General features: G+C 38.8%; 1 protein-coding gene across 5 annotated transcripts in view; it reads left to right on the plus strand.

The window, feature by feature from the left end:
• The window catches only part of RMND1 (required for meiotic nuclear division 1 homolog), a 43,330-nt gene that overhangs the window by 14,502 nt on the left and 13,970 nt on the right, over positions 1 to 14,858 (plus strand). For 4 of the 5 annotated variants that reach the window (XM_058534136.1, XM_058534138.1, XM_058534140.1 and 1 more), the window contains 7 exons: positions 1,413 to 1,488; positions 4,379 to 4,418; positions 6,435 to 6,535; positions 8,522 to 8,628; positions 9,584 to 9,648; positions 10,978 to 11,054; positions 14,221 to 14,341. In XM_058534136.1, the coding sequence (XP_058390119.1) occupies positions 1,413 to 1,488; positions 4,379 to 4,418; positions 6,435 to 6,535; positions 8,522 to 8,628; positions 9,584 to 9,648; positions 10,978 to 11,054; positions 14,221 to 14,341 (587 nt within the window). Of the gene's footprint in view, positions 1 to 1,412; positions 1,489 to 4,378; positions 4,419 to 6,434; positions 6,536 to 8,521; positions 8,629 to 9,583; positions 9,649 to 10,977; positions 11,055 to 12,195; positions 12,906 to 14,220; positions 14,342 to 14,858 lie in introns of those variants that run through there. The other variant, XM_058534139.1, reaches the window with a different exon arrangement.

Raw genomic sequence — 14,858 nt, forward strand, 5'->3', positions numbered from 1 at the left:
TGCTAAATAGAAAATTGTTCAAAGAGTCAGTGACCCCGGAAGAAACAGTGGAAATGTCATTGTGCTTTTTCAGCCTTGATTATCTGAGCAAACAATTTGTGCTATTTGATGGCAAAAACAAACATAATTGACTTAGAAAAACAGAGCTATGTCCAGGGCCCCTGAGATAAAAAATTGCCCAGGGGTATCCTTGGCTGGTTCCAAAGGCTGTCAGCAGAGTGACCTGGTGCACTACACGCTTGAAGACTCCTCGTCCCATTCCCACTGCCTTGGATCTTGCCATTTCGTTCATGTGGCTCTTGGCTAGGTAGGTGAACTTTGACCTCTGTAGGATGTAGCACTTAGGGAAGTCACTCGAAAAAGGTGCTTTAGGATTTGGTCTCCATCTGAATCCCCCATTCCCCAACCTCTACCAGGAACTCTGAAGCTTTGAGGATCTTAATTTTAGGTTACAAAAATTATATATTATAGAATATATACCTATGATAAATATTATAGTAATATATAAAGCAACTACTTATTGATGAATATTTGTATATTTACTTATTTTTTGTTTTGTTTTGTTTTTGTGAGGAAGATCAGCACTGATCTAACATCTGATGCCAATCCTCCTCTTTTTTTTTGCTGAGGAAGACTGGTCCTGGGCTAACATCCGTGCCCGTCTTAATCTACTTTATATGGGACGCCACCACAGCATGGCTTCACAAGCGGTGCATCGGTGCGCGCCCGGGATCCGAACCGGTGAACCCCGGGCCGCTGCAGCAGAGTGCACTCACTTAACTGCTTGCGCCACCGGGCAGGCCCCATATTTAATAATATTTAAAAGATTAAAATATTTCCATAGTTACAGATGACTCCAGTGGTAGTTCTCATGATTAACTTTGAAATCAGATATGTTTTGAAATGGTCAGTGTCTTTGTTTCTATGTATTTTCTGTTCTCCCACAACTTAAAATTCAGTAGAATGGGTAGTTTGAGAATATTCAAATTATGTTATTAATAAAATAATATTTAAAGGAAGAGACTGTATTAATGGTTCTTCAAATTTTAAGTTAATTTTGTAGAAAGAAGTTTAATTCTTAAACTGTAGTTGTATTGAAACTAAGACTTTGGTAATTATTAACTGGACTAGTGATTACTGAATCAAAATGAGTGTGAATGAGTAGTTTTAAATAACACTAATCATAGTATCACAGGTTGTGGAATGTTTTGTGAAAGTAATTCTTAGGGTCTTTTCATTTTTGTATGTTAACTGCTTTCAGAGACCTTGGTAGAAAGATGGACATGTGTTATAGAGCACTTAATGGTATATGAAGATGTGATCATAAGTACTTTATGAAGGGTTTATAGGTGACTCTTAAACCTTGTGTCACCTTGTGACATAGCTTTTCGCTCATGTATTTTAAATCACAGATGCAGCAAATATTTTGGTGATGGGTGTGGAAAATTCTGCAAAAGAAGGTGATCCTGGAACAATATTCTTCTTCAGGTAAGATGAGAAAGCAACCCCACTGGGAGATGGACTCATGGTCAGGTAATTGTGGTCTTTAAAGGTGCTCTTAACGGTAAATGTGTTCAAAATTTATTTGTGATTTAAATCACTTTATCATCTGATTCTTATTTGCTCTAGGAGAGTTTGTCAGTTTTAGGAATCTTCTGGTAAACCCTCTTATAAAATAAAGAATTTTTAAAACCAGGAGATAATCTTCCCCTGGCTTGTCTTTATTAGTAAATCGGGGTTTTCATTTACTAAAAATGCATAAAGCACCCTATTTCCCATTCATCCGCAGTTCCCCTTACCAGACTCATGCTGCCTGTCCTGCTGGCTTTTCTTCCTTTTCTTTCTTCTCCTTCTGGAGCTGTTTAGCTCAAGTTTTAACCCATTTTACCTCTCCAGAGACTTCAGACTGGGACCCTGACTCACATACACTTGTTCCTTTTATTTAAAAGTTGTTTTAGTACCAAATGCTCCAGAGTAGCTGAGTGGGAATGGTAATGATTATAGAAACCATTTAGAATAATTTCATATTATCCTCATAACATTTGAAGAAGGTCTGTTATTCCCATTTTGCAACTGAGGAAACTGAGGGTCAGAGGGATTAAGTGAATTACCCACAGTCATGGGACTAATAAGTGGAAGAACAGAAACACATGGAACATCCATAAGAATCCAAACTTTTGTGGACTTAGTCCTGATAGTTGATGATAACTGGAAGCCCTATCTTTGTTCCTGCCAATGCCTCACCTTCCTTTTGATGTTACTTTGAAGATAACCAAGAGTTCCACATTTTGTCCAAGTAGAAGAGCATCCCCTTTGATTCAGCTGAGCAATTTGGATTTCTGAGCTCCTCTAGATCAGCACCATCCAGTAGAATTGCAGTGCAGGCCGCAAATGCAAGCCTCATATGAAATGATACGTTTTCTAATAGCCATATTTTTAAAAGTTAAAAAAAAAAAGAATTTAATTTTGAACAACACTAATAATATCACATATTGCCTGAAATTAATTTTCATGATGTATTTTATTTAACACAACACATCTAAAATATTATCATTTCAACATGTCAATAATTATTAATTAAATGAATTGAATTAAATAGTAATTACTCAACAATTAATGAGATCTTACATTATTCTTTTCATACTAGGTTTTTGAAACCCAGTGTGTGTTTTACACTTACAGCATCTCTCAGTTTGGACCAAGCGTTTGTCAGATGCTCGGTACCCACACGTGGCTTCTGAGCGCCATACTGCACAGCACATCTCCAGACAGCACAGTTCCCGAGACCTCTCGTCTGCCTAGAAGTGATTCTCTGAACTAACACTCTGGCTGTGGCTTTAAATACCTCTCAAATCTGTATTCTGAGACTTATGCTGGCCTTTCGCAATAACTTACTACCTGGTCTCTGTGCTCTTCTCACCCCACCACCAGTCTGTTTGTCTGTTGTAGGCAGGATAATTTTTCAATAGATTATTCTGATCACTGCACTCTCTTGTTTAAAAATCTGTGGAATTGGACCAAACTCCTTGTCACAGCACCAAGTTCCTTCGGGTTTTCGCTCCCCCCGCCTCTAACCTGACTGCGCACTACTTGCCCACATCCACAGCCGTTCAAACTAGTAGCTGTTTATTCTGAGACGTTGCTCTGCTCCCTCAACCTTCTCCCTGAGCCCAGAGCGTTCCCTCTGCTGTATCGCCTCCTCTGGTCTTTTCATTTAGCTAGCTCTGCTCGCCCTTTAGGAACTGCATCCTTCCGATGTACATCAAATGTATTCTGCATATAACCCTGTTACAGCACTGATCACATTCTATTGTAATTGGTGTCTATGTATCAGTCTTTTCTAGATTGGGAGTTCCTTGAGGATGGGATCTAGACCTTACTCATCTTTGTCTCCCAGATGCTAAGCACAGACCCACACATATACTAAGCACTTTGCTTAAGAAATGTTCGCAGAATGATATGGGGCCATCGTATTTTTACCTTTCTTTCATGTCCCCCTTTCCTTCCTCCAGTGCAATAACCACGGCCATAATTCCTTTTTTTATTTACTCCCTAAAACATCTCAATATGTCAAACTTCAGAAGTCAAAACAAGTTTGTTTGTAGTTTTTAGACCTTAAATTCTGTCAAATTGGATTCAGAGGGCCTCCTATGGCTTCATTGTAATTCTGCTGTAAGTGTTGTAAGGACGGTGGCATTATTCCCTGGCTGCCTTCAGCCATCTGAGGCTTTAATCTATGTCAGTCTCTTTATTCCACATTAAAAGCATGATCCTTTATTCTTTTCCTATAGGAGAATTTGCCTAATGAGAGCTAAGATGAATCTCGAAAATTTCCTTCTTCTGATTTCTATGCATCAGAACTGAACCAAGTATAGAACAGTCTAGATATGTGAAGTTATATAGTATTAGAATCATGCATCGCTTAACAATGGGGATACATTCTGCGAAATACATTGTGAGGTGATTTTGTCATTGCGTGAACATCATAGAGTGTACTTACACAAACCTAGATGGTACAGCCTACTACACACCTAGGCTATATGGTACTAATCTCATGGGACCACCATCGTGTATGCGGTCTGTCATTGACCAAAACATTGTTATGTGGCGCATGACTGTACAATAGTAATTATTTATTCTGCAAACCTTGTGAGAAATCATGAATTTTTGAGAGGTCAGGTTTCATCAAGAGTTCAAAAAGTAGCTCTTGTTTAGCAAATCCACCTAAGAACTATAATGTCAAATCAATAATAAATCGTATTTTTTTAAATTGCTTTCTGGATACATTCTAGAAGTTACCTAAGCATGGCTTTATGTATGGTCCTAAGGAATGTATTCTGCCTTTAACTTAGTTGATTCTTTTATTCTTTTAAATCAGGGAAGGAGCTGCTGTGTTTTGGAACGTGAAAGACAAAACTGTAAGTGTAAATAAAGTTTTAACAGTATAAAAATTTAGTTTTCTGAGAATAAGTTGTTAATTAGCACTCAATAATCTGAGCCATTGGAAGGTAAATTAACAGATAATCCGCTACTTATTTGCTCTGCATTATGGGATATTTATCCAAACAGTTTCATCTTCTAAAATATATTGTATTTTGGCTTATAAGTTTCCTACATTTTCCATTCTCTGGGCACACACTAATTTCCGGAGAATCAGAACAATCCTAGCTACACTGCAGACAGAAGGAATTATACTTTGTATGTGAGAATCTACAAAATGAAAAATGTACACACAGTTGACCAGCAGCTGGGTGCACAGAGTCTTATTTTAGATCCAGTTTTCTAGAACTTTATCACTCACAGGAAGTAATTTCTTCAGTGTGCCAGTCAGGATTTGTTTAAAACAACCTTTTTAGAGGCAGTTTGGTAATACACATCAAAGCTTTATATTTAACTCAGCAATTTTACATCCAGAAAGTTATCCAAAGGAAATAATCACAATTATGCATGTGAACGATGTACAGAAATGTTCATCAATGCATTATTTACAATAGCAAAATTGAGAAATAACTAGAATGCATAAGTAGGAAGTTTGGTAAATATATCCATAGGATAGAACATACTACAGCTCTTAAAAATCATGGACAAGAGGGGCCAGCCCGGTGGCACAAGCGGTTAAGTGCACGCGCTCCGCTGCAGCGGCCCAGGGTTCACCAGTTCAGATCCCGGGTGCGCACCAACGCACTGCTTGTCGAGCCATGCTGTGGCGGTGTCCCATATAAAGTGGAGGAAGATGGGCATGGATGTTAGCTCAAGGCCAGTCTTCCTCAGCAAAAAAAAAAAAGGAGGATTGGCATGGATGTTAGCTCAGGGCTGGTCTTCCTTACCAAAAAAAAAAAAATCATGGACAAATACTTACTCCTAGGAAATTGCCTGTGTATATCATGCAGTTAAATTAAAAGAGCAGGTTACAAAATATAACCAATGTAATATCAGACCTGGTTAAAATATATGCCTCATAAAAATCTCAGTTATACTAAAAGGAAGTACCTGCCGCACACACACCCACACACACACATTCCCACACACACACACCATGGGGTGGTGGGGGGAGAGGTTTCCTAAAGAAAAGGAAATATAAGTGACCAGTAAATATAAGAAAAATGTAACATAAATTGGCTACTTGAAGTGGCGAAGATGTAAAAGGCTGATAATACCCAATGTTTTTTAAGAATACTCTCATAAATGTTTGGATTCTAAAATTGAAAAAACTGTTTTGGAGAGTGGTTTAGCAATATTTACCAAAATTGTAAGTGTGCATGTCTTTTGATCTAGCAATTCCTAAAGAAATATTCCCACAAGGCCACAAAGATACACACATAGGATGGTGTGTTGCAATATTTTAATAGTGGAGAGTAGAAATAATCCCCCATAGATGGGCATTTGGGATGGTTAAATAAATTGTGTTTCTTCCGTTAAGGAGAATAGGATTGAAAATGTCTATATGCATAGTATGATACCATTTCATATAAAAAGCAAGATAAATGTATATACACATATAAAAAAAATCTGGGAGGATATGCATCATGTTTAATGGTAACCTTTGGGGATTAGAAATTCAAGAGAGCAGAGAGATTGGCACTTTCTATACCTCTGTGTGGTTTAAATTTTTACAAGTATGTCAGTTAGACTTTTTTTTAAAAGATTTAAGGATACAAACAATAATGTTACTCATGGTTTTCTTTCGGTTGTGGGATAATGATAATTTTTATTTTCTTCTTTATACTCATTGGTGTTTTCCAAATGTAAAAACAAATGAATACGTCGTCCTGAGGAGTTTAATATCGCAATGAATTTGCCTTTTCCTTAAAAACTAAACAATAGAAGAAATGTCATCAAATGTCATGAAAAGTGTTATAAGCATTAACACTATAATGTACTTCTGTACTGAGGGAGTCAGGTATGATTTCAGGTTAATCTTCCTTTTCTTCTAGATGAAACATGTGATGCAAGTTCTAGAAAAACATGAAATTCAGCCCTATGAAATTGCACTGGTACACTGGGAAAATGAAGAGCTTAACTACATAAAAACAGAGTAAGCAACTTTTTATCAAATTGATGAAAAGCGCAGTTGGAATAACTTGGTAAAGCAGGAGAGGAGATAAATGATTTATGAATTTAGAGACTATTTTTAATAAAAATGTTATTGTATTTAATAAAAAATACAAAGCCTGAAAATATAATAAATATTAGAAGATAAACATTATTGTTTTAACTTCTCAGGCTACCTATAAATTAAAACAAGTAGATAGTATAACCCCGAAACGGTAAGTTTTCTCAGCAGCCTAAATGAGTAAAATCATATACCTTCATCAGAATGAACCTATCAAATTATTCTGGTAATGTTTTCTCTTAAAGAAGTCCATTTTTTTCCCTATTGATTTTGGGTTTAAAAAGGAAGCATAGCAAGGGTCTGATCTAAGAGAACCCCTTGTAGAAATGGGGGTGCCTGCAAGAAGTGGGGGGGGCTGACATACTGTTCTCAGGTAAGATATAGGAGTAGACAGTGTACCAGCTGATGGTCCTGTCTCAGCTGGGAGGGAGAAAATGAAGAGAGATCTTAGGGCAGAGAGAGAGGGCAGTGTGACCAAGATTGGAAGATCTTTTTCCTCCTGAAGTTACCTGTCCAGTGGAATATGGAAAAAAAAAGAAGTCTCTATATTGAGAAAGGAAGTGATGAAAGCAGGGCTTTAGGGAAATGTGGAAGAGACTCTAGCTGTAGAAAGACCAGGTGGGATAAGAGCTAACTAAGTCATAATGGCCAACAGTGATTAACTGCTCTCCCTGTGCCAGGCACTGTTGTAAGTGTAAAAGCCCTGTAATTGCTGTTGACTAACTTTCAGATGAGGTTCGGAGGTGTTCTGTCTTGCCTAACGGCACCCAACTAGTCAGTGAGGGCCTGGGCCCATAGTGGTTGCAGTTGAAAGTGAGGATGTGAACCTGAGAGATGCAACAAATGGAGAGCTCATAGAATTTTATTAATTTTATTATGAAGCATTCAGCCTTGTGGTTAAGGTTGCCATGAATTTCCCTTCTGTGCTGTACCTCCAGATAGAACTTACGAGGCACTCTCCCCCACCCACCGACACACACACACACTCACACCCGTATAGTCTGTGGAGGATTCAAGTCCTCAGTACTTTGGATCCCAGAGTCAGGAGTCAGCGATTTGATTTTGTCAAAAAGACCGTCATAGCTGCTACCAGCGTGGTTGTTCTGTGAGTCCTGCCCTCGATCCCAGGTCTCTGCTGCCTCGCTCAATTCTGTGCATGGCCTGAGCTCCTTCATAAAGCGTCTCGTCCATGCTGCTCCTTCCTGTCGCTTCTCTTTTCCCTCCACCTGAAGTTGTGGGAGCAGATTCTGCCTCCCGCTTTCCCGTTTGGCCTCCTTGTCCACCCTGTTGTCCATCTCTTCTTGTCTGACATCTTTTGTGAAGGTTTACCCTGTACTTTTCCTATTTGTTTGTGACATTTATATTCCCGAATTCCCTCCCTTTCCCCGTCTCCCCAGGCCTTCCAAAGTTCTCGACAATTACAGCTGACATTTTCACAGCTTCCCTGTCTCTCACCCCGTCCCCACCACGTCAGTGTAATTTGAGATTACACTGTGTGTATAGTTTTTATTCAGGCATTTTTTCACTTAGCAATTTATTGTGATCATTTCCCCTTATTGTTAAATATCCTTTCAAAACATGCTTGTTAGTTTTTGTTGTGTGGAATTCCTATAAATGAACCATTATCCTATTGAACATTTAGCTTCTTTCCTAACTTTTTACTATTAAACATTTGACCATAAAACTTTGTGTTGTACACCGATCTTTCTTTGCATCTTTGATTGCCTTAGGATAAATTCCTAGAAGTGGAATTACTAGGATCAAAGGGTATAAGAACATTTATAAGACTCTTGATACAAATTGCCAAAACGACTTCTAGAAAGATTGTAAGGTGACTTTTTCAAAAGAAAAAATTAAAGTGCTTTTGAAGATTTAGAAGATCCTTTTTTTTTTTTTTCCTTTTCACAGAGGACCGTCAAAACTTCACAGAGGGGAGATCAGGTTAAATTCAGAGCTAGACTTAGATGACGCCATTCTAGAGAAATTTGCTTTCTCAAATGCTCTTTGCCTTTCAGGTAAGTTACTACTACTTAGCAGAGAAAGTACTGCATAGTTTTCTTTCCATGGAGGGAAGTTTAAGTATTTAGTAAAGATTTTAGCGTGTTTTCACAGCATACTCAGCAAAGCCTTATCATGCCTTTTCCTTTCTTTTCTCCAAAAGAAAAAAAATATGTAGTATAAAGTATAAACTATAGTGTCTGTGCTGCAGTTTCTCATTCCTTATTAATTGTGTTGATAAAGTTGACCATCTCCAGAAATATATTAGCGTTATTATTATTATTATTATTATTACCTTTGTTTTCTCTTCCCTTCTCTCTGTGTAACTGTTAAGTCGTAGGTTGTCTCTAATCCAGGCAGAGAAAGCCCAGCCCTGTGACTGGGCAAAGGCCTCTGTGTAGAAAAATACACTCTAGTTTTTCACAGGAATGGGACAGTCAGTCACCGTGGCTCTAAGTTTTTTCTGGAGAATCCATGCACCTGAATAAAACTATAGAAGTTCTCTAAGAAATGTTTTTGCCCAGTCTACACTAGGCTGCTGCATATGACTTGTCCATACCACTGTAGGAGGACTCAGGGACTTCTGAGCCCTACTCACAGCCCTGAGGAGTGCAAGGCGAGGCCGAGACAGCCTGGGTCCGGCCCCCTCTACAGAGCCGCCCTGCCTTCCGGGGTGAACCTCACACTCTGGGTTTCCAAGATGCAATATTAGAAAATCTGATTCTACCAAACGTAGCTTTGGTCTGCCAGCGGGGCTGGGAAGTGTACTCAGTTTCTCCCGTCTTTTTCCACTGAGTGCTAGCCTTTATAATACTAAATAACTATTCTTTAATTTCAGTTTCAAATTTTTAGCGCATCTGCCTCTTAAAGTATTGTTGAAATGGCGGTGAAGGTACTCTGCAATTATGCATTTTGTATAAGCATGAATATGATGATAAAGAAATGTTCCATTGTTAATTTTTTTTTCCCCAGTGAAACTGGCTATTTGGGAAGCATCACTGGATACATTTGTGGAATCTATTCAGTCAATTCCAGAGGTAATTATACCAGTTTTATGCTTGTTTTCAAGGATTGATCTCTATTTGGGAAGAATACAGATTTCTCACTATAACAGTATATTTAGCATTGCAATAAAGTAGGAATAAACACTAGGAAAGCTACACTGAATTTAAGCAAAAAAAGAAACCCCAGTTACATATAACAGGATTAAATAAGAAACCTCATGTTAATTTTTTTTTACTTTTTAGAACTTAACTTCAAATTACTTTCCTCTGATGATGCAGTATTTTTAATGTAACTGAATTCAAGAAATAAAGTGAAATGTTTCCTCTCTAAGAAAGGAGATTATAACCACTTTTTTTGATTACAAAGTGTTTTGATAAAATTTTTTTTTTTTTTTGGTGAGGAAGATCACCCCTGAGCTAACATCCATGCCAATCCTCCTGTTTTTTTTTTTTTTGCTGAGGAAGACCAGCCCTGAGCTAACATCTATTGCCAATCCTCCTCCTTTTTTTCCCTTTTTCTCCCCAAAGCCCCAGTAGGTAGTTGTATGTCATAGTTGCACATCCTTCTAGTTGCTGTATGTGGGACGCGGCCTCAGCATGGCCGGAGAAGTGGTGCGTCAGCGCGCACCCAGGATCCGAACCCGGGCTGCCAGTAGCAGAGTGCACACACTTAACCACTAAGCCACGGGGCCAGCCTCCTGTTTTGATAAATTGTGAGAAAAATCGTGGCATGAAAAATGCATATAATGTTATATCAAAATTTTGAAAGACATTACAAATCATGTTTACTGTAGTTAATTTTGTTTTTACTGTGAAAGAATAATCTAATATACTCAGGCCCCGCTTTTTCAATAAGAGATTAGGAATGTACATCATAGAAAATGCTAGTGAGGGGCCAGCCTGGTGGCATAGCGGTTAAGTTTGCATGCTCCGCTGCAGCAGCCTGGGGTTCGCAGGTTTGGATCCCAGGTGTGGACTGACACTGCTTGTCAGGCCATGCTGTGGCGGCATCCCATATAAAGTAGAGGAAGATGGGCATGGATGTTAGCCCAGGGCCAATCTTCCTCAGCAAAAAGAGGAGGATTGGCAACAGATGTTAGCTCAGGGCTAATCTTCCTCACCAAAAAAAAAAAAAAAGAAAATGTTATTGAGAAGAGAAATGGAAAAGGGAAATATGAAATTTCTACCTAGTGAGATTTTGAAATCTCAGAGTGAGGTGACTGGGAGACAGTCATCCAAGAGATATCATTTACATTGGATCAAAATTATGCTGCTTCAGAATTTGCTGTATGATCCTGTTACTTATTGGAGACATTTATGTATGTGTGTATGTATATATGTATGTTTTTCCCTCCCAAATAGGCTTTAAAAGCTGGGAAGAAAGTGAAACTCTCTCATGAAGAAGTTATGCAGAAAATGGGTGAACTCTTTGCCCTAAGGTAAAATTTTCTCTGTAAATGAAATATTTCATATATTTAACAATCTCAAGAAAACATTTCTGTAGTTCTAAAGTAAAGGGCAAACATTTGTACCTTTATGAGAGTTATAGCTGTTTTCATTTCATTCATGATAAGCATGGGGAACTCTTAGCCATTAGAAGCAGTTGGGCTATGTTAGGACTGTACTGGAAGAAATTCTGCATGTTGGAAAGAGATCGCAGTTAATCTACATTAAACCTATGTCAGCGAGCATAGTAGATGTTCTTTGAAGGTAGAAAGATATATTCTAGAATTTGGATAATGGGAATTCTCGGTAAAAATATATCACTGCATCATAATGCTAAATGGACCTAATTTCTGGGCCGGCCCCGTGGCTTAGCGGTTAAGTGCGTGCGCTCCGCTGCTGGCGGCCCGGGTTCGGATCCCGGGCACGCATCGACGCACCGCTTCTCCGGCCATGCTGAGGCCGCGTCCCACATACAGCAACTAGAAGGATGTGCAGCTATGACATACGACTATCTACTGGGGCTTTGGGGGAAAAAAAAAATTAAAAAAATAAAAAAAATAAAAATAGACCTAATTGCTACCGAAAAATTATGTACTGTATTTCATTGACTCTGAGACACCATAAGGTCCCACAGGAGAGTAAAAATGCTGCCACCTACACTATGATACAGTGCTTTTTTATCACAGAATTTTAATTTTGCACTTACTGAAATAACTCTTTTAGTCTTACTTGGATGTCAATTCTGTCACATCCCCTCTTGGGCATACATGAAAAGGGAAGCATAAGGGAAATAAATCATTTAAGGCAATGACAGCTAAGTCACGTCTGCCACCTGTGAGACTTCATCAATTTTAAAGATGCCTTCCATTTTCAGAGTTGTTCAAATGGGAAGAACCATGACTTCAATGATGAAATACAATAACGCATCATTTTAAATAAGCATCTGGAAAGGTTTTCAGTCTATTTTATTCTTGTAATTTTCCCAGGATCTGTAGAATGACACATCCTGAATCTTGGCCTTATTCTCACCAGGCAGCAGTGTTCAGTGTTTCGTTCCTTGTAGTGTATGGGGTAAGATACTGGAGTTTGTTGCCAATAGTTTACCTAAGAGTTGTTTTTCCACCTTCTTCTTAGAGACTTGGCCTGAAGAGGAGAAGTGGTCCAGTGTTTCATCATCCATGCCTTTCTCATAGCTCAGGGACCCTAACTCAGAGCAGCAACAAAAATAAAAAACCCATTTATCAGGAGCATCCTGCAGCACTTCTAAAGCCTTGAGTTCTCTAAGAAGTGGGGTAGAGAGAGTCTTCTCGCCTTTTTTCTTGGTAATGCAAGCAGAGTTTGATATAGTGAGTTATAACATCAAAACTTAGAAGTTAGGGGGTCGGCCACATGGCGTAGTTGTTAAGTTCGGTGTGCTCTGCTTTGGCGGCCGGGGTTCGCGGATTCGGATCCTGGGTGCGGACCTATACCACTCGTCAGCCATGCTGTGGCAGCAACCCACATACAAAATAGAGGAAGATTGGCACAGATGTTAGCTCAGGGCTCATCTTGCTCAAACAAAAAAAGAAGATTGGCAACAGATGTTAGCTCAGGGCGAGTCTTTCTCAGCAAAATAAACTTAGAAGTTAGGACTAAATATACTTAAGTTGGTGAATAGTTTCTATACAATCTTACTGTTCTTATCCTAAGTTTTCTTCTCTTTAAAATAAAAGTGCTGGGCCGGCCCCGTGGTGTAGCAGTTAAGTGCATGCGCTCTGCTGCTGACGGCCCAGGTTCGGATCCCAGGTGCGCACCGACACACTGCTTGTCAGGCCATACTGTGGTGGCGTCCCACATAAAGTGGAGGAAGATGGGCAGGATGTTAGCCCAGGGCCAGTCTTCCTCAGCAAAAAGAGGAGGATTGGCATGGATGTTAGCTCAGGGCTGATCTTCCTCACAAAAAAAAAAAGTGCTTATGTAGGGAATGTGGTAAATCTATGAATAGAAATTGAAATAGAAATATGGCAGGTTATATTAGGTGAAAAATTGTCACAAATTATATATGGTATGATCCCATTTGTGTAAACAAAAATAAATATTCATCTTGATATGTATACATACTACAAATACACGTACACATGTGTGCATACATACGCACACACGTACACACACGCACGCATGTATGCACAGAAAAAGACCTGGAAGGGCACAGCAAAGTGTCTGCAGGGCCTCAAGGATGTGAGTTGTGTGTTAGGATAAGAGGGTACTGCTGTTTTCTGAATTCTTCTCGAGAGTTTTTCTTTTTTATGGTGAACGACTGTTTATGTGTTACTTTTATGACTTAAATTTTCATTTAAAAGTAAGCTCTGGCCTCTTATGTAAAAAAAGGTAGAAATTAGAGAAAGAGAGAAAGTGTGTGTATGTGTGTGTGTGTGTGTGTGTGTGTGTGTGTGTATTTGCTTGTCCAGTGTTTGCACAAACACTGGAAGGCTACAGAGGAAACTAGCAGTGGTGACCTATAGGGGATGGGAGAAAGAGAAAGATGGGGATAAGAATGGGAGTAAGATTGGTCAATTTTTACCTTTTTCTATCTTTTTCATTATTGAGCCATGTCATTACCTATCCACAAAAAATATGTGTGTATATTGTAAAAAAATTTTAATGAAAAAAGAAACAAGCTTAGAAATTGAAAACAAAATGAGGGAGTTTTTTCCTGTCTACTTCATAAATATTAATATTAAAGGTTGAATTAATTTGGTTGCACATTTTGAAAGTCTTTTATAGATTTTTTTTTTCTTTTTGGTGAGGAAGATTAGCCCTGAGCTAACATCTGTTGCCAATCTTCCTCATTTTTTTGCTTGAGGAAGATTAGCTTTGAGCTAACATCTGTACCAGTCTTCCTCTATTTTGTATGTGGGTCACCGCCTCAGCATGGCTGACGAGTGGCGTAGGTCCATGCACGGGATCGGAGAACACAGGCCGCTGAAGCAGAGCACACTGAGCTCAACCACTATGCCGTGGGGCTGGCCCCTATAAGTTTTTTTATTTACATGTTTCTCAGAAGTAGTATAAAAATCAGCATTCAAAAATATTTTCATAAAGCACCATGTAAAGAAGAAATAAAATAGAGACTATGATTTTTGATTCAAGATAAAAAATTATAATTTTCCTTTTTTTAAGACACCGTATAAACTTGAGTTCAGACTTCTTGATTACTCCGGATTTCTACTGGGACAGAGAAGACCTGGAAGGACTTTACGATAAAACTTGTCAGTTCCTTAGCATTGCTCGTAGAGTTAAGGTATGTATTTTGTACTTTTCTGAGAGAGAAAGACACAATGTTGCCTGTAATCTGTATGACTGTGTGAAGAGAAATTTTAAATTAAGTAAATGTGTTAAACAGCTTTTGGAGAAATATCTCTCTTTCTTTTTTTTTTTTTTTTTGGTGAGGAAGATTAGCCCTGAGCTAACAGCTGTTGCCAATCCTCCTCTTTTTGCTGAGGCAGATTGGCCCTGGGCTAACATCTGTGCCCATCTTCCTCTACTTCATATGTGGGACGCCTGCCACAGCATGGCGTGGCAATAGTGATTGGCACCAAGTGGCACCACTTGATAAGTGGTCTGTAGGTCTGTGCCTGGGATCCAGACCTGTGGAGCGCACAAACTTAACCAGTATGCCACTGGGCCAGCCCTGAGAAATATCTTATTTGACTTCTATTCAGATCTCTAGATTTCCCCTTCCACTTCTCCTGTATACAGACAATTTTCAACTTATTTCATCCAAGGATACTTTTATATTTGCTCTACAGACTATATAA

This window comes from Diceros bicornis, chromosome 39 (assembly GCF_020826845.1).
Source record: "Diceros bicornis minor isolate mBicDic1 chromosome 39, mDicBic1.mat.cur, whole genome shotgun sequence".
NCBI classification, from domain to species: domain Eukaryota; kingdom Metazoa; phylum Chordata; class Mammalia; order Perissodactyla; family Rhinocerotidae; genus Diceros; species Diceros bicornis.